The sequence below is a fragment of the Lepisosteus oculatus genome, chromosome 22 (assembly GCF_040954835.1).
Source record: "Lepisosteus oculatus isolate fLepOcu1 chromosome 22, fLepOcu1.hap2, whole genome shotgun sequence".
In the NCBI taxonomy this organism is placed as follows: domain Eukaryota; kingdom Metazoa; phylum Chordata; class Actinopteri; order Semionotiformes; family Lepisosteidae; genus Lepisosteus; species Lepisosteus oculatus.
Genome location: NC_090717.1, coordinates 9,166,375 through 9,185,850, shown reverse-complemented (window position 1 = coordinate 9,185,850; position 19,476 = coordinate 9,166,375). Strand labels below are relative to the sequence as shown.

The following is a 19,476-nucleotide window of genomic DNA, read 5'->3' as shown; positions in this document are numbered from 1 at the left end:
TTAGCATGAGCATTTTTTAGTATTATGTAGGAAGCAGGCAATCAAACATTATGTTGTCCCCAGATTTTGAGCAAGGATTTCCATGGATGTGGTGTGTGATCATAGCTCAAGCACATTCTCAGAACCTGTGAATGGACAACAGCATTCACAGCACATGACTACAAACGAGAAGGTCAGGATGTCTTTTCATGTCCAACAGCTTGTTATTAAACAGTCAAAGAGAATCTACCTTTATATATTGGATATATATAATTACAAACATGCTGAGTATTTATAGCTACTCTTGATCCAGCTGCAGAGAACTGTCTTGCTCTCTGGTGTGAGCCTGATGCTTGTTGATGAGTGATAAGTGTTCAATTCAAATTTCAGTTATTTTTCTTTCTGGATTAGTGATATCTGTAAGTGACTTACCTGGATTTAGTTTTTTTTTTCACATGATTGAAAAGGAATTGCTGCCAAACTGTCTAGGTTTGGTAGGCCTTAGTTTGTTTGTTGGGTGACCAGTATTGCATGACATATTTAATATAAATATGCTTTTCTTGTTGTATTTAATACACACTATTTCATTTGTGCTCATAGCCCTTTAGGTTTATGCCCAGGGTTCATTATAACAGTATAATTAATACCTCTCCGACTTTTCCTGATGAGTTACAGTATAGGAGGATGAAAAATAAATGATTAATTTAAAAGAATCTAATGAATATTAATATAGAGCTTTAATTCCACTACAGTGCAGGAGTGTAATCGCCAGATCTATTTTACATGAAACAAGAAAATGACAGATGGGATTTCAATTCATCCTGTTTTTTAGTACAGAATTGCTTGAGTTAACATAAATTTAGTTGGATATTAAAATACACCTCAAGGAACATACTGCATATATGTTTACAGATGTAGGTAGTGGCACTGTCTATCTTTATCATTTTATTGCAAATTAAGAGTGAAATAAGTATTTAAATTAAATTAGCATTAAACATGTTGGAAGCATGGAATACAGGGAGCTTTTATTTCAAGAATACATTAAAAAAACTGTAATGCATAACGTGATATCTACATCTCTTGACTAATGAAGAGATGTTTATATTCTTTTTATATTTGTGTCTGTGGTGGATTACTTGGCTTCTGTGAAAAATGGCCCTGGTGTGAGTGTGTGTGTGTTTATGTCTTTGTATCCCACATTTTGCTTGTTGCTTGATGGGATGGTTAGTTGGTTAGAAAATGGATGGATGGATTTGTTGCTTTTGTAATCCCAATTTCCTCATTCAGTTGCAATAGGGATATCATTATGTAAGAAAGGGGCTGTACCTATAACAGTGGACACATACAATCCCTACTGATGCTCCCTCCTGTGTGCACTTCGTTACTGCATTTTCCCTCATGGTTGGAGACTTCCCCATAGCAATCCACACGCAATCTTCTCCTTAGTCTGTCCCAGTGAATGAACACCAAGATCTATTGTTAATGGCTATTTTGGAGCTGGCTGTTTGCTTTGAAACCTGCAATCACACCACTTTGGTGCCTAATTACGTCATGCCTCTAAAACTAAGGAAAATATGAGTTTGGTTAATGTTTGGGTGGGAGAAAATCAAAACTTCTTAGTGGCTCAGTATGTTACTGGTCCTCACTTTCCGACAGGAAGTAGGGAGTGCCAATTCTAGGCTGACACAGGAAGCGACCATTGGATATGTTGTTAAAATAGAAGCTTCATTCTTAATAAAGATCATAAATGTAATATTCAGTACGCTCTGCAGGAATTTTATTTGTTTCTTGTGTTTTTAATATTTTTGAAATGTGTGCTTGATTTTGTCACACGAACACAAAGTCTTACAGACTTATTATATTCAAATTAGAGAAATTAAGGAAAGATATCCACAGTACAAATTCACTCTGACTCTGTATATCCATCAGTAATCAGTCATTAAGAGATGTAAAACTGTTTTTTCTGACAATTCATGTGCTCTTGATATACTCAATGTTGATTTATTTAAGGACTAAAACAATAATTACACAAGAGAAAGCTTTGTGCGCTACATGAACATAGGAGATGGGATGTGATGTCTGTGAATCACACATGAATTTAGAGCAAATGCAGACATTCTAAGCTGTGTCAGCTAGGTATCAGTACGTTGAGATGCATATTATAGTCTGGAATAAACACCAGAAATATTATATAACAATCTATAAAATACTAAGTTGGTAAATCTAAAAATATATTTTTTATCTGTAAGCAGCATCATATCATTTGTTTTGCCTAAGCAACCATTTTTGCAGCTGGCCTCTTTGGATGCTGCAACACAATATTGTTTTTCCCTATTTCTGTTGTGTAAAAGTGGACCAAATGAATGGCACCAGACAAGCCATCCATCGTGGGTATTAGTTTGGGATCTTGAATGAAATGATAGGAAGAAGGATGTCATCACTCACATCCCTCTACTTCGTATTCTAGCTTTGCTTTTTGTGAAATGTTAGCTACTGTACAGTATGCCTCAAACAAGAGTAATCCGCAGACGTCAGGACCAAACCATTTCCTTTCCAAACTCCTGGAGAGAACTGGAATGTTCCTAGAAGTAGAGCTGACAAACCCAGCACCCAGGAAGTGTATTTTAAACCAGAAATAGACTTTCTTAGTTATAAATGCAATCGGTTTTCCAGGATTCTGAGATCTAACCCACATGAGGTCCAATTTTCCCAATAGCCAATTAACCTCCCAGTCTGTCTTTGGACAGTTAGACGAAACCAGAGCACCCAGAGGAAATCCACACAAACATGGTGAAAACACACAAACCCCACACAGACAGCACCCCAGGAATTGAACCCAGGGCCCCACCACAGTGGCAAGGGAGCAATACTAATTACATTGCCACCCTGCCACCTTTAATAAGAATTAAATGACCATACGTAAGCCACTTTTGTCCCAAATATTCTTAATTGTAATCATTCCCAATGTCGTTTCTTGAATGATTATATATCAGACAAAAATCCCTTTCTTTTTGCATTCCATCTCATGCATCCTTCCTCCACCATCAGTCCTTCTGATGAGACATTAAAACAAGGCCCTGATTACTCGGTCAATTAAAGATCCCAAACCCCTCTGTTTGTAAATCCGGCCTTCTTATTGTCCCCCCCCTAATTGAACAGGTTTAATACAATTTCTACCTTCTCTAATCTGCAGTGGGAGTGCAGGCACATAATGGCCCCTGCGCATCACCCAGGCTGGTGTCACACTTCAGTGGTCGATGAAATTGTTCCCCTCCTATATGTAAAGCATTCTGAGGTCCTTTGAAATGAAAAAAAAATGTTATATAAATGCAAGGAGTTATCTGCACTGTACAGGTAGCCAGATTTATCATTTTAGCCTTTTCAGTAAGACATCTTCACTGTATCAAAATTCAGCAAATTCCCTGGGTCATATTTGGTCAGTGGAGTATTTAAAATAGAATTAATAAGGACATTTATATTCATCAAAGAGGATGGCTGTTCTTAGTCATTATTTTAATTGCATTTTCTTATAGAATTTTACAGCTTTTGTCATGCTGAAAATGATTGGTTACAAATATCCCTGTGTCTTTGTGAAGATTATTGCTATGACAACACACATGTGAATTCTGCATTGGTGTGGCCACACACGTGTTCAAGTGAATACATGAGTTTTAGAACATGCCTACACTTCTGTCCAGCCCTAGTCTCTGGCAAGGCACTCATTCAGTATCTGTAAGATAAACCTTGATGTTGACTCCATTGTAATTTACCTTTGCCAAACCTAATGATGCCCCAGGCAATCATTAACAGACTTGCTTGATCAATGCGTCTGTGTTTTATGGCAGAACAGTAGGAGGATGGGCATGTTCCCTATTTCAGAAAAGGACCCGCTGTAGCTTTAGGGAAGGGGTTTCCAAATTTTCTCCTGGAAGCCCAGTGTGTCTGTGCCTTTCATTCCCACTCATCTCTGAACGCTAGAGCAGTGGTTCAGCGAGTTTCTTCGGTTCAGCCGTTTAGTGGTTCAGCTGGTGACCAGTTTACTGGGACTGATTTAACTACTTCTCCTGGCACTCACTTAGCTCAGGTGACTTAGAAAATAAACTCGCAGATACACCAGCCCTCCAGGATCAGGACTGTTCACGGTTTTTTAGGATAATAGTAAGGAAAAGTCATTGTTGATAAAATATTTGTTGCACTAATAATTTCACAAATGTTATTCAAAAGTAAAGTATTGAATTCATATTGTATATGAAGAAATGCCCCTTCTTCATCATACCTAAAGAAGTGTTGTGTTTTTTAAATAAGCACACTTAAGCCACACATTCGTGAAACCTTAACACTAATCCTGTGGGTGCTCAGACTCTCCTCGGATTGGATGCTCAGCCACGTTTGCGCTGTGGGTACTTGAGCCCTGAGGCTCCAACGCAGTCGACGCGTCTTATATCTGAACGTTTGAGGCTGTCCCTGCATGGGGGGATGGGGGCTTTTATTTGGTACTGTACATGCACCATGAGCAAATTTTGCAGAGCCACGTCTACTCTGAAAATCTGGAGAATCTTCTTCAGACCTTTGTAAGAATGCAAGGCAGGTTTGAAAGGACAATTGCCCTGTGTACAGGAGAGGAACATGGGAGTCTCAGGTTTCTTCTCACCTCGCTGTTTTAGTCCTAATAAATCACATACAGTAGAAGGCCACACACATGCTCGTGAGAATGCACCAGCATTGCACCTGTAATAAGTGTAATCAATGTTGTTGCATGTTAAAAAAAACACATTAAGACAGCAGCTGTTATTAAAATCCACCTTAACATCTGCCGTTAATCTCCCGTGGTGCAGGCAAAGAACAAGATTGAAGTGAAGCTGGAGTGAACTGAGTGCCAGTGCAGCAGAGGTTCTCTGACTCAGGGATTGTGAATGGGCTACTTGCCTGCTTTGCTGAGAGCAGTCCAATCAAAAGCAAAGACCACACTGTTTATACCTCGGAAGCAGAATGCCTCTAAGAAAACAACAATAAATTACTCTGTCATATTTGTTAAATAGCTACAGAAATTGCATCTGTGTAACTTTTCATTTGGTTAATTGCCGTGATTTAAGTTCATGGAGTAGTTACACAAGATTCAGTGGTCTCTGTAGAAGCATAGCTTTCAGCCTTATGTTACCCACCGGAGTTTGCCATTATTTTATTTCATATTGCTGAACATCTCCTGACAGCACAAATTATTTCTCTGTTCTATTTCAACCACCAGCTAACAACAACCCAGTGACATTTATCATTATTAATTTCTTCTTTCTTTATGCATGCGATCCTTTCTGAGGGATTTTTTTTTTTAATACGCCTCTTGCTACTTTTGTTCAACAACCCTATTGAGGTGCTCTGGAGAGCACGGTAAGCTAAAGCTTGTCCTTCTTCCACGTTGGTCCTGTCAATTGAGAGGAGGCACTGGGGGATCGGAGAATGACCTCAGCTGCTCAGGAGTCCGCCTTCCCAGCCTGCTTTGCTGGGAATTTTTACTTGGGATTTTTTCTTTCTTCCTTTTGCTCCAGTCTTAAGAAACAATTGCTTTTCAAATATATTTTCTGTATTTGAAAATGATCTGTCTTTTGGTTTATGTTTGTAAGTGACCCTGAAAGCATAACTCCTAAAAGCCAAATCGGCTATTGGCATCCTGCTCCCTCATTGTTCAGCTTTAGGATCCCAGGTGCACAGTGCACTTTGTTGTGATGGGCTTCCACCTCACACTGAACATTGGGAGAACAAGTCCTACATAATGGACATCTAAAGTCTACCCTTGGCCTCTGAAATGAAATTCTTTAACAAACTGATGTTTAAGTAGGCCTTCAGCAGTCATTACCTCCAGGATTCCCTGTTTTCACCTCACAGAGTTGTTTGTTTTTCGATTAATGCACTGTGGCGAAAATTGATTCCATTTCAGTAATATATTATTGTTGTCGCAGCACACAAAATTGCAACAGCACATGAAAACAGCCAACAAACGTATCAGAGCAAAGCGGATTTTTTGATTAATTCAAATACTTAAAAGAAAGAATAAATGCGATGTCTTTTGGGGCAGTTTTGTCTGTAAATGAGAAAATTCCATTTTATTAACCTTGGAGGATTTCATGAGTTCATGAGTTGAATTTTTCTCATCTTTTCAGGTGTTTATCCCACTGAGGGGAAAAACAATATCCTGAATAGGGAGAATCTCAGGCTTACTGCAGAATATCTCCAGAACAGTTGAAGGCATGTTCAGGATGCCAACACCTCAGAGGACTTTTGTGCTTAATGTGTGAATAACAGATTCAGGTTCAGCTGGGGGACTATAATTCTGTTGCTTGTAATTGGCCTTTTATTTTGCATACTTATGACCCTAAAATAGATCTGCAGAACTAGAAACCGGGTGTCTTCTTCTGAGGAGAAATAATGCAGATTGCATGAAGTGAAGGTCACTTCCTGACTCATAGCTCCAACCTTATTAAAAGGTGTATATATACATTCTAGATATATTTGATTACAATAATTTTTAGACTTTTCTCAAAGTTGATTTTACATATGCTCCTTATAGTGCATATTGATAGAGTTGAGCATTTTTTAATAATATCTTCACACTAGTTTTTTAAAAGCTAAAAACCTTAACTGTGTATTTTTTATATATATTTAACATTAATTCATTTATTTTTTAATTATGAAATGCGAACATATATCATGGAGTTGGTTTATGTGAAATACATGTTGATATGTAATGAGAGTACCTCTGCAGTAAGTTTTGTAAAAGAACACTGAAAATACTGAAAAACAAATGTATTTCAATAAATCAAGTGAATGCAATGAAATATTTAGCAATTTTAAACATATTGTTTTGCCAAAATCAACTTTTACAATTAAATTTAATTGTAATCATCAGCACTGGTGATTAGGCTTTCTCTCTAACTGCGTAGCCTGGATAATTTGAAATGAATCACAATGTTTTAGTCCATGAATGAAATGATTGCAATTTATGTGGAAAGTAAAATGTCAAATGATATGCGATAGATTCAATTGTTGAACTGGTAGATGCTGAGACTCAAAATTACATTTGACATAAAAAAATTGAAATCCACCTTTGTGCTAAAAATAAAATTCAGTATTGAATTATCCATAATATGTGTTTGTTTACATGCAGCCTCAATACCGATCTCAATCGGTAAAGCTCAGAATTGTTAAGGGTGTTGTTGGTAAGCTCTGATAGAGCTCAAAATTAGATTATTCTTTCTTTGCAATTGATTTCAGCCTGGTAGTATTATGTTGCACATGGCATTGTCTCTTGGCTTCTTTTCAGCTTTCTGTATACCAGGTGATTTCTGGGTACACGTGTAAACCATAAAAACTGCACGTGGTTCTGCATTGGGCACCAGTTTCTTTGCATGCTCCCTGTAATAATGTTTATGAAACAGGGCTTGATTTATAGTTCTTGAATGAAGTGAAATGACAAAAAAAACAAAACAAAACAAAATAATAACAACATCAGAAGAAAGCCCAAGATAAAGAAGAAGCACCTAATGTGATTTCCTGGTTGATAAGAGAATTTCTTTTGACATTTGTGCCTTGTTCTTAAGTAGCTGCTGAACCGCCAGGAGTAGACACTTTGAAATGTGTGTGTAGGGCCCTTAAGATCTTGGAGAAAAGATAGCACCAGTCCAAATGCCAAGGCTGCAAGAATCCCGTCCATATGTGGCTCTGTGTGAACCCCAGCGGTGCTAGACAGAAAGCAGAAGAGGCCATATCGGATCTTTCTGTATGATTAAATGAAAGTGTCACAGTGAAACATTGGGTCTGATAATAGGACAATGGAGCCAGTTTCAATTATGGCTTTCCCTGGAGAAGACTGGAAGAAATAAATTACCTCAGTCGTGAAATTGTTTATTTTTTCTGTCAGTTTGTTCTCTGTGACATTTAAATCTTTCTTATTCGGTCTCTTCAAGAGGCCTTGAGGGGAAATTCCCTCCCTAAACTCAATAGCTATAGACTGGGCTCATGGATTTGGCATATTGCAAATGGCGTTTTAAATATTTCAGGTAAATGTTAACGTTTTTAGCATCTTAATTAAATATCATTCAAAACTACAATTTTTATTTCACTAGAGACAGAATACATAGATTTGCTTTTGTGGTCTGCTTTTTTACAATTGTTTTAATTCAAGCTTTTTCTGATCAATTGGAGAGAAAATGCTTATCAAACCCCATCTTATCTTGCAAGCGTTTAATCTCACCACATTGCTCTCTAAAATGAAAGCTGATAGCAAACATAGACAAACAGATACAATATATCTTCCTGGAGATATTGCTGGGAAAAACAGTTTAGAAAAACTACTTTTCTTTGTGAAATTGGTGTCTAGAAATAGATTAAAAAACACATTAAAATTGCATTCAGGTTATACTATTGAAGTCAATTTGATTTTTATTTCATACATATTTTTTACATTACAGGTTCTGTATACCTGTACTCTATAGGGATTTGCTATATAATGACAAAAATATAAGTTGTTACTTACATGCAGGGTTAATTGTGGAGTGTGGTTGTATCCCTCAACTGGTAGCAGTTTTTAAATCAAGAGGACAGAGAATCCTCTTAACTACCCTTCTCCTCACAGTGAACTATACACTACCAGCCACGGTTACAGATCTACTTTATTTCCCCTGTGCCCATTCTGTAGCACATCCGAGAACACCAAAATTAAACAAGGTTTTTTTTTCTTTCACCTCTGTGATACCAGTAGGTCTCCAATTGTATTACAAACCACCAAATGCAAAGGTCCTCAGTTACATTTGGTAATCATAAAACCTCCAGTTCCCTTTCATAGTTGACTTTAGACTCTACAGGGGCTGAAATGAGAAGCCCTCCAGCTTTGTCTAGCTTAATTGCTGAGACTGAGTTAGTACATTTGCACCCAATGATCCATTAGCTCCAGGCTCATCCTGAAAAATGAGACTGAACAGCAGTCCCACTCATTTTTACTCATCTGCTGAAGAACGGAGAGCACTGGATACTCATGTCACAAAACAGATGGAGAAAAAGCATATACAAAATCTACCATGTGAATATTCCAAAGGAAATTCTGTACTCCCAAAAGGAGGTACGGGATCACAGGATGTCTCATTTTATTTAGAATTACTATATTGCCTGCTTTGTCCAGTGTATGATTTCACTGACTTTGAATTCAACGCTATAGAATTGAGGGAATTCTTAATACACTAGCCTCTACTCAATAGAGTGCACAGTAGTTTTTTTTCTTTGTGCATTGCCTGCAGTCTTATTCTTTCCAGAAGATGGGTTTATTACCATACTTACGTGCATTGCATAGATGTAACATCACTAATAGTCACCCCCTGACAGGTTTTCCTGTTGAATTTGAACCATTTTCTCCTTTTACCCATCAGAGCTTAATATTTTGGAAATATTTTAAACAGCCTTCGAATCCCCTTCTAGAACTCTGTGTTTTGTAAACTGGCAGAGAACTACAGTATATCTGCACTTTTATATCTGCATTATTCAATGTATAACTTAATTTCTTCTTCAAATAATTCTTATTTCTTATTCTTATTCTCATTTAAAAGGACATATTCCCAAAAATACTTACTGTACCAATGGTAGTTGTTTTCATGTTTGTTATTAAAGCCTTTTATATCTTTCTTGACTTGATGTCTTTGTTCAAAGAGCATTGTCTATGGAGTCTATTAGACAGTAGACAGACTGCCTCAGCAACCAGGCAGTGTAAGTTGTGCTGTGATATGAAAACACTTCCTTTGACAGACATCAAACTTATGTGTACCTTCTGTAATGTTATTTTACATGCACATCAGAAAGATATTGTACATGTAATAGAGAAACTGTTTGGAAATAACAAGTAATTGTTAAGCTACAAAGTATTTCCCAGAGATTTAAGTTCTTCTAAAGCTCATTTGTTCTGCTCTTATATAACCTGCACGTCATAATTCTCATGTAAGACAGCCAGAAATTTACTGTTTTGCTTATATGTGTTTTACAAGACTGCCTTCATTAAAGATGACCTCTGAATGTCATTCATTGCATTGTGATTTATTGGCATGAATAGCTTTTACTGAAAAGACAAATCTGTTTTTATGCATTTCAGAGGACCAGCTGTGGTTATTAACTACATTAATGCCAGAATTTAACATTCCTATCGAATGCTCCATTTACCTCAACAAGCTGAAACCAAAACATGTAATTTAGTGCAGTGCATGTGCCCTTTCTCGAGATTCACTGTAGATACTGTATAAACTCCTTTTTTCTCCTCAACAAATAAGGTGGATTTTTCAGATGATAGCTGCTGTATGCTAAGCAGGAGCAGTTGGCCGGCTGCCGGCTGGGAGGAAGTGTCTCGTCAGACCCTCATCCTGGGCACAAGCTGCCGTGTTCGACACTCGGAGGGAAGAGCAACAGAAGGGCGCCCTCTGCTGCCCAGACACCCCCATGGCTGAGCCTGGCGTGCACACGTCTGCAGCTAGGTGGCAGAACCTGCTCTCAGCTCACAGCGTACCAGAGCAGCCTGACACCGTGGGGGAAGATGGAAGCAGATTTTGGCAGTGTTTAAAAATCTTAACCTTAATCTGCACTATAACTCACAACTGTCTGAGGCAGCCGAAACAACCCTGATACGGCGCTGACACTGGGACCACTTTTTGTCACAGTGGAGCACCGTACACAATTACGATGCAGCTGACATTAGGAATTAATTCTGTTTTCATTACTGAGGAATACTGCTGATACAACAAGGGAGTATTTGACTTCTAATTTACTCTTTGCAACAGTAATTATACTGTTACCTTTTGTGACGCTTTGCTGCAAGAAGGTTAAAAGCCAGTGCAACTCAAGTAAGGGGGTCACACCAGGTCATTTGCTGTAGAGTACTGAAAATTTGAAGTCATCTGACTCTCCTAATTCAACTTTTTGCTACACAGGTTTTATTGTGCTGCTTTACAGGCAGAAATCAAGGATTAAAATGTTTCATGGTTGCATACCAGTAGTCATACAGACTGCTGAAATTTAGGACTGTTAGCCTTGCTTTACATGATCCATGAGATTCATAATGGCTAATAACTTGTGCCTCACATGGATTCACTTGGATTAATGCATAAGAGAATGGAGACCAATAACGAAACCATTTCTGACCTCTTGGTTGTCTTGTATTGAATTTCAAATAGATCTTAATTGGGGGCCACCAGCAATAATATTCTAGATAGATTCCTACACTAGAACATAAATTATGAGCTTAAACAAATTATAAGGCAGTGCAGGCAGCAATTACATAGTCTAGAAGACCAATTTGTGTAGAATAAGCCCTGTGTTCGTTAATAATAGTGTCAACATTGAATTATTCAAAATGCCCCTAAACTAGAGTGTTTCATCCTAATACGATTTTTACTGCATGCCTGACTCACTGGAGTTTATTATTTCTATAAGAAGATGCAACAGATACTGTACGTCATCTCAGAAGTGCGAGAATTATGGGAGGAAGGTCTCTGTATTATCAGCTTTATACTATATTTCTGATTATGGCTTTTCACTCAACGCTTGCAAATACTCCTTGAATGTTAGGCTTACTTTTCCTTCACTGTTGATTAACTAGTTGCACATGAAATTACACTTTAGCTTTGTGTGTATTATTTTTTCCATCATGAACATAAGGATCCCTGGCATTAATAGCTGGATAAGTGCAAGCAAGAACACTGTAAGCTTCATTGAGTCTAACACATCATTAGTTTTAAATAAATAATAATAGTTCGGCAAGCATAAATGCTTTTAAAAAGAATTAGACACTTTATGGGATGATTTCAGGATATTGCTTATTAATGTTTTCCATAATGAGCCTCAGTCTGAATCTGTAATGAGCACCAGCTCTTTGAAACCTGAAAATGGGGTATTGTAAAAACTATATAATGTAGACTGTAGGCAGATTCTTTTTTTTTGCCTGAGTTTGGGCAGTGTAAACAATTTTCTGCCTCAAAGGGTGTTTATCACTACTGTCACATAAATAATGCAAACCACAAAGCACTTGTTTTTGAGAATACAAAAATGCCATTTGGTTGTATTATTTTCCCAAGAGCCAAAAACAATGCAGAAAAACTGAATGTAACCTTATTTGTGAATATTGATTCTTTAAGTAACTCTACTAGGGCTTGTTTTAAATGAGCTAAGACAATCAGATTTTATGCGTTATGGAGGATTATTACCTCCTCTGGTGTCTGGTTTGAATCAATTCTATTGTAATTTAAGGTTGATTTTAAGATAAGGTTTGCATTTGATCATTCCCATTGACTTAACTAATAAAATACATTAAAAGGTATCTATTATGAATGAAGCATATAGCTGTTTGTAGATTTCTATATTGTGAGTCATTGATGTAAAAGTATCTTTGCACCCGGAGCTTATATGTAATTTAAATAGTGTTTGGAAGACTCCACATATTGAAATATGGAATATTCTTCTGAAAATCCCCCCCCTCCCCCCTTCAGAATGGTTTGTGAAAAACCCTGTTTCTCTTTTACATGTGAGATATTGATTCACACTGAGTACTGCCTGTTCAGTAATGGGCTTAGATTGTTGAAAAAGTAGTGCACCCTGGGACAGCACACATTTCTATTTACTCTTGAAAATGGAACGTGATAGTGTCCAGGAGTCTTTGAGAAAAAAAGCTACATCATTGTGATCGTTGTCAGCCTGGGTAACGACTCTTGAGGTAGTAAGATGCCCTGTAACCACACTGGGAGGGAATTGTACTTCACCCCATGTCTAAGAGGAGTTGATTCTGATGGGTTTGGAGGTGCAGGTGGTCAGCAGGTTTGCACACACAATCCTGGGGAATGTCGCTCTAAATTTCCAGTTGCCTGAAGGTTGAAATTACTTTACTTCTCATTTAGCAAGTTCAAGAACTCTGTGCTCCACCACCACCATGTGTGGCATCACATCACAATGCAAGAGCAAGCTAAAAACTCCACAGGCAGAGTGTGGTCTATATTCAGTACACCGTAGATTTGTTTTGTTTTTTTGAGTCATTTTCTGCTTTGTTCTGTATTCACATTAAAATCTTTCTATGCATTAAGATTTAGTGTAAGATACTGTACTGTACATAACAATTATGGAGTAAGAAATAAAACAAATGCTGCATATGTTTTAGCCTTAAGAACTATTTTATTAGGTTACCTATCTTCTGACTTAATGCATTAATGCTTTATATTTAATGTTATCTGAAAAAATAAACTTACATTTATTTGTACAAATAATTTTTAATAAAACAGTAGACTTAAAATGGTCTGGAGCAAAGAGTGGCGTTTAAAAAAAAAAAAGGAGGCCACTCTCCCAGGAAATGCACAGCCTAAAGGTTTTCATTGGGTGCTTAATCACAGTGATGCTGTTTATTTCAGTAGCGCTGTCCGCAGGCCAGAAAAATAAAGACATGGGCCTCTGCACACAAGCACAAACATGCTCAGTAACCGTAGCTTGTACTTCAAACCCCAAGGTGAACTCTTATTCATTCCCTACCTCCCTGCATTTGTTTGATTTTAATTTCCAGCATTATTGGATGGTTAAAGCCTCTAGTGTCTTACTTGATGTTTGCATTCAATGACCATACAGACATAAACAGACATCCAGAGATCCTTGTAGACTGGAAGGCTGGTGCATTTCATATTGTCTCATATTGGAAACTTGCCCTTGATCTACCTAAAGCTCCTCGTTGTCTATCCAGATGAAGAATGACTAGAGAGCACTGAGCTGAGTTGCTCAATGAATCTGCCATCTCTTCAGATGTCTGACTATTGGCCTGGACACTTTTTAACACTTTCTTTTACAGCAGTTTGGCGTTTCTGAAGTGTAATGTATCATGAAATTTAATGAAGGGCTTTTGTTTGGCGTATCTACAAGTGCATATGTTTTGACAAAGTGTGCTATGGGCAAGTAGAGTGTCTAATGTACAGTATATTGTAAGAAACATAGTACTGTTACAACCCACTTCTGTTATAAACCATTTATCAGCCAGCATGTATCTTGTTTCTGTTTTGTTTATGATAGTTGAATACATTGGTCCGAAAATCTAAGCATCATGGATTTGAACACAATCCACTGTGACAATATTCCCAGCCTTAATATAAAAAATAAGTAAATCAATTTTTGTGAGGTGTAAACCGGAATAAAAGCTCCAAACCAATTGACACTGCTCTCTTTTAGCAGAAAAGAAATGCAAATGTTTTTTAGACTTTAGTGAGGAAGCTCTCTAACCTCCTTTGTATCAACTTGAACACTCTTAAACATCAGTATGGCATGGAGCAGTCAATAAGAATTTATCGGCTGAGACTCACAGTATGTGTTTGATGTACCAGACAGAACTGATAGATCTTATGCCATTTGGCCTCTCTTATACTGTAGCTTACATGTAAGGCTGACCTTTCGTGCCTCTAGGCTATATTTAAACTCCATGCTCCAGAGAGTCATGGAGAATTTTTCTTATTGATGCTTTACATTTACCAGACTTAATATAGTTCTGCTGAACACTGTTGATGGTGTAGTTTAATTGTGTTATTATAAACATGGCAAAGTGCTCAAATAAGTTTTCCCCAAGCAAAAGCCTAAGGGCTATTATTATACAGTACCCATTAAAAGAAACTGCCTATGATCTATGAGTGTTTTCTTTTTGTATGTTTTTTAAGTGTTTTGTTGTCTTTTCTTTCCTTGAATTAACTCTTAAAATGTGGGATGCTCTGGACCAGGTCCATTTGTGCAGTAATTAGCAATGGCTCTCTTTTCTTTTGTTTCCTCAGGGCAGAAGGAGCATTCCAGAAAGTGTTGCAGGTGGATCTGGAAGTAGACAGCTTCTTGGGCCCTTTAGGGACCAGGCCTGTGACATGGCAAGTGGAGTATCCAGGCACAAGGACCCTGACTGAAGAAGCTGAGACGGAAATCCACCTGGCACAGAAGGACCTGGGGGCTATTGTTCCACTGGCCATGGTGAGTCCATACTTCACACACAGAGAGCAGACAACAGCGGGTGACTGGCCAAGGTCCTGGAGAGCTTGAATCCTGCAGCTTTTCTAAAAGCTCAAAAGTGTCTGCGGGAAATGAAATGTGTATCTAAGATATGTTTGTTAACCATATACAGTTTCTTGCATTAGGAATTTGCCTGTTCACATACCCCAGCTTGCTCTCCAAGAGACACACAGGCAGGGAGAAAGAGGCTTGGGGTCAGAGCACAGGGTCATCCATTTATACAACACCCCTGGAGCAGCTGGGGTTAAGGGCCTTGCTCAGGGGCCCCAACAGAGTAGGATTCCTCTGCCGCCCGCAGGATACGAACCAGTAATCTTCCAGCCACCGGCCCAGATCCTTACCCGCAGTGCCACTGCTCTGCCCCAGTTATTTTGACTAATTAAACTACTTACTAGAATTGGTTAAATGTATTGAAAATGGTTAGATATTGAGGCCTGTGTTTTACATCTTTTTTTTCATTTGCTTATGTGTCAAATGCAACACATTCTTTTTAGTATTTTGACATCATGATCACTGTGGCAGTGCTTTGCCAGTCTGTGCTTTGAAAAGGAGCCTTTAATAGAGGCTATGTAATGAGACGGTGTGCCTTAACATTTATTATTTATACCCAACCTCAGAATTTTCATATCAATACTAATTCTGTTTAGTTAAATGGTAAAATCATCATGCATATTTCACAATATGGATTTTTAGGAATTAGGAAGCAAATTGATTAGGAGGCTTATTCAATAATTGCCAAGATACATAATAACTCATCTACTATTAAAGAATGGATTCTATAGTTTGTGGTCAAGTCAATTATTTAATGAAAACAAACACTTGAGTGAAGAGCTAGAGCAGTAAGATAAATAGTATTTTTGAGTCACATAAATGAAAAAGCAATCATTTACATTAATCAACAAAGCTTTGTAAAACACAATTGTGCTCACATGGTTAACAAAGAAAACGTTCTTTCAGTATGTTGCCTCACAGCACTTGGGGTTTCGGTTTGATTCTAAGCTAGGGTGACTTCTATGTGAAGTTTCCATACTCTTTATGTGTTTGCATGGGGTTTTCCTGCCATCTCCCACCTTCACATGTCATCATGACCAGGTTGATTGATGTCTCTAAATGTCCCATACAGGTGTATGTGTGTCTACTCTGTAATGGACAGGCATCCAGTTCATAGTGTAGTCCTAGCTTGTGCTCTTTGCTTCTGGGATAGACTTCAGTTTGCCATGACCCTCCGTAGGATAAAGTGGCTATCGATAATGGTGAAATTATGTTGTTTTGCAATATAAGGTTCAATTAGTAGTTTGGAATTTGTTTTTGCATTATTTCATTTTGGTTCAGTTTAATTTGGTCTTTAAACAGTCTTTTTCCCTGCAAATTGAAAACCATTGGTTCAATCGCTGCTTGTAAGAGCAGGCAGAACAGAGAGTTCAGGCCAGATCTCCTCTCTCCGAGGAAATGAAGAAGAACAAGGCATGTATGTGAACAAAGGGGTAATTTCAAGGAGTGGAGGTGAACAAAGGGACTCTTGCACTACAAATGTGAAATCCAGAGATGTGAAACTCAGTTTAAGTATATTTGCAGATAATTTTGAGTCTTTTTTTATTATTTCAGGTTAAATACTTTATTTTAAAAGCTGTGAAAAATAAATATGATCTTACTTAGCCACAGCAGTGAATATGCTACAGTAGGTTCCATACTGTACATCAATATGAGAGAAAGAGCCAGTTTAGTAGAATAGATCCAGTGCCTAACAAATGTGGCCTTTATTATCATTTATATCCACTGCGGTTCCATGGTTTCAGTGGGGAGATGGTGGAGTGTCTGGGTGCTGCTGATTTCTTATAACATTGGACTTCTAATATAGCTGTCTGATTTTATTTTAGGGTCTCCTGGTAGAATCTCTGATGGGCTACCTCTGAAGGGGAAGGGGGAAGCAGGAAATGTACAGTAGTTCTGGTCCATTATTTGAAAAAACTTAAAACTAATAAGAAACTGTCATTAAAAAGTGCTTGGTACTAATGGTTCATATTAAGCTTATCTTGCTCCTGAAATGTTATTTTTCTTTTGTGCATTTAAGAAGCTTCAGTCCTTTTTAACATAGCACACAAGGCAATGACTGTGTGTTAAACACCATTGGTTATTAAAGACCATTGTGTTCTCTGGTAATGTACAGCAACCGAGACTGCTTGAACTGAAGCTCTCAAGCACTACTTTGAACATCTTGATCACATACAGTTGAGAGTTCACCACAAATCCTTTGTTTCTGATATTTTTCTTGTGCACCCCTCCTATGAATTAGAGGTCTGTACAAAAATCTGTGAGCATCTAGCGTTCATGTACTGTATAATTCCCATGGTTATGATGCCTGAATTTACCAGGAGAGCGCATTCCCATTGAGTATTTCTGTGCAAATGTTAGAAACAAAAATATTTTGTAATGAAATAATAATTTAAGATTTTTTAATTATTTACTTTTTTCACAGTTATCAGATTAATCTGAATTTGACCTTTCAATTTCAAAATAATAATTTCAAATGAAACTGTGCTGCTGCCCTGCACTGTCTGATTCGTGGGTGTACATTAGAAGGAGTTGAAAGGTGCAGACTTTTTCAAGGATGGATGCATCGCACATCTGTACAGTATGTTGGCCAATGTTTTCAGATCACTGGCACGGTGAATGATTATGCATTTGCACACTGATGAATGCATTTCAGTATAACAGATCATTACAGAACTGGCCTATAAAAAGTGGAATGTACTGTAGATGACTAGAATTATCCCATGGTGTTCCTCTGAACTCCAGCATATGGTACATCCAGTCATCCGAGAATTCCCAGCAACACCTCCTATTCTAACACAGGTCTATGCATTCCATCAGAAGCAGTTTGTGTTCTCACATGGCTTGCCTGGTGCTATACTGCCATTCTTTTAATTCTCCTGTCTTCCTATATACTGTATGTGTGTGAGTGTGTAAGCAATATATATATACCGTATACAGGTACGCTGAAGTAGAAAGTGATTTAATAGTTAATTTAATAGTAATCATTAAAGCAAGAGCCCTTATAGATGTCTCCCATCACTCTCTGCCAATGGAACAAAGTAATGTCCAGTATGTGAAAGAGCCGACAGAGTTCTCCTCTAGTGCACCACTATGGTTCTGTGCAAAATGGGTTTTGAGGGATTTGAGATACTTCTTACACAGTTGTTTTATGCAATAAATCTAGTTTGGATAATATAAATTAAAATTAGTGTCATTAAAAATATATTTTGTGTTGAATGTGGCTGTGCTTCTCAGACAAGCAGCAGTGTTGGAGATGTGGTTAGGCATGGGCCTAGCTCGTAGGTTCAAACCTCTTGTGGAGTGCTGGACCACTGGGGCAAAGAATTTCACTTAGATTGCTCCTGCAAAATGCAGAAATATGGTGTATAAATTGATCCTCTCCAGGTCATCATCGTTAATGAGGATTTGTTCTCGATTTTCTTATCTAGTTAAATAAAAGATTAGAAAGCATATTTAAAGAGAGTTAAGCAAGATCTTAAATGAGATCTTAAATAGGTTTGAGCAGACACTGAAAGGGTTGGCCACTTTTTTAACTACCCTGTGCAGTTCGAGTTTGTTTCTTCCACAGAGAACAGGATATCCATCCATTATCAGTGAGTCGCTTATTCCTGGTAAGGATTCTGACAGTTCGCTGCAGCCCAAAGTCTAAGTTTTTTGCCTCATTTGCTGGTCCTTTTGTTGCTTGATTTCTTGTCACTTGTTCAAGAAGTATATCTAACAACCTAACAACCTGGAAAGTGTTCTGCTAATGGGCATCTTTGGTTTTGAAAGTTGTAACAGACTCATGCCTGCTTTCATTGTAGTCTCGCTTTACGACCTAATTTAAACGGTCGTAATTTGTATCCATAAATAGGACATTCAATTCTTTCTGCACGTGAGTAACCTTAATGATTTTGCCATTTTCCATTTTTTTTGGGGGGGGGGGGGATTTAAACAGTTGAATGATGTAAACATGTGCCTATAATGTGTAAGTCTCATGAAAATATTCCTAGGAGCTTAATGCACAGTACAGTACGTACATTAGGAGAGGAGCACAGCATGGGTACACAATTCAGAACACATAGGCCTATATAACAGCACACAACATCCTGATCAAGTGTTCTTGATGGTAAGCACTGGAATATCATCTAAGATTTAAAGAGCAAACAAGCAAAGACATTAATGCAGAACTGAAAACAGAATAAGATACTCAACGTGTCAACAACAGACATATGTAAATACAGATACATGGCTACAGTACATAGCTACATTAAACTGTGATGTGTGCTGTCTGCCCAATTAGATTTTTTTTTAATAAAAGGCCAAGCTGCTGTTTTCTGGGAATGCCCTCCGGGCATTTCTGTTTCTCTTCCCTCAGCTGATATGAAGTGATGGCAAGGCTAGAGGAAGACAAGGGGAAAGGAACTT

At 37.8% G+C, this 19,476-nt stretch overlaps 1 protein-coding gene across 1 annotated transcript in view; it reads left to right on the top strand.

Annotated features, from left to right (window-relative positions):
- si:dkeyp-14d3.1 (transmembrane protein 132C) overlaps positions 1-19,476 on the top strand; it is a 168,999-nt gene that overhangs the window by 109,872 nt on the left and 39,651 nt on the right. The window contains exon 4 of the mRNA XM_069182184.1: positions 14,790-14,976. Within this exon, the coding sequence (XP_069038285.1) occupies positions 14,790-14,976 (187 nt within the window). The remainder of the gene's footprint in view (positions 1-14,789; positions 14,977-19,476) is intronic.